General features: G+C 36.6%; 1 protein-coding gene across 1 annotated transcript in view; it reads left to right on the forward strand.

Annotated features, from left to right (window-relative positions):
- LOC119581807 (AMP deaminase 2-like) overlaps positions 1–418 on the forward strand; it is a gene marked incomplete in the record, with an annotated part of 169,661 nt that overhangs the window by 126,402 nt on the left and 42,841 nt on the right. The window contains 1 exon segment of the mRNA XM_037929940.1: positions 115–215. Within this exon segment, the coding sequence (XP_037785868.1) occupies positions 115–215 (101 nt within the window).

Here is a 418-nt window from a genome sequence, read left to right on the forward strand (position 1 = left end):
AGATTTAATAGCTATTACAGTAGGTTGTATTAAGAACGTATTGCGGCTGGTTTAGAATATTCCAGCCAATATATTTTTGTAACAGCATTTAAAGCTGGTCCGTGTCTTCCCCAGACCACCCCATCCACCCGCCTCGCAAAGAAGTTAGTCCTTGGAAGATAGACGTTCCCGAAAACTGTGGCTATGAAGTTCGTATGATGGACGGTGTCTTCCAGGTACTTATTATATTCTGCATTTTTTGATTGGTAAATTCTCTTGTTTAAATATGATAAATATAGATTTAAATTCAGAAAATTATTATTTTTAAAGTTGTACACTTAAGAAAAGTATTTGGTGAATATGTTATTTGCTTTTCATGAATAACCGGGGGCGGTATGCACGAAAGGTCTCAGACTCCTTGGCAGAAAAAAGTGTGACT

Source organism: Penaeus monodon, chromosome 15, assembly GCF_015228065.2.
Source record: "Penaeus monodon isolate SGIC_2016 chromosome 15, NSTDA_Pmon_1, whole genome shotgun sequence".
In the NCBI taxonomy this organism is placed as follows: Eukaryota; Metazoa; Arthropoda; class Malacostraca; order Decapoda; family Penaeidae; genus Penaeus; species Penaeus monodon.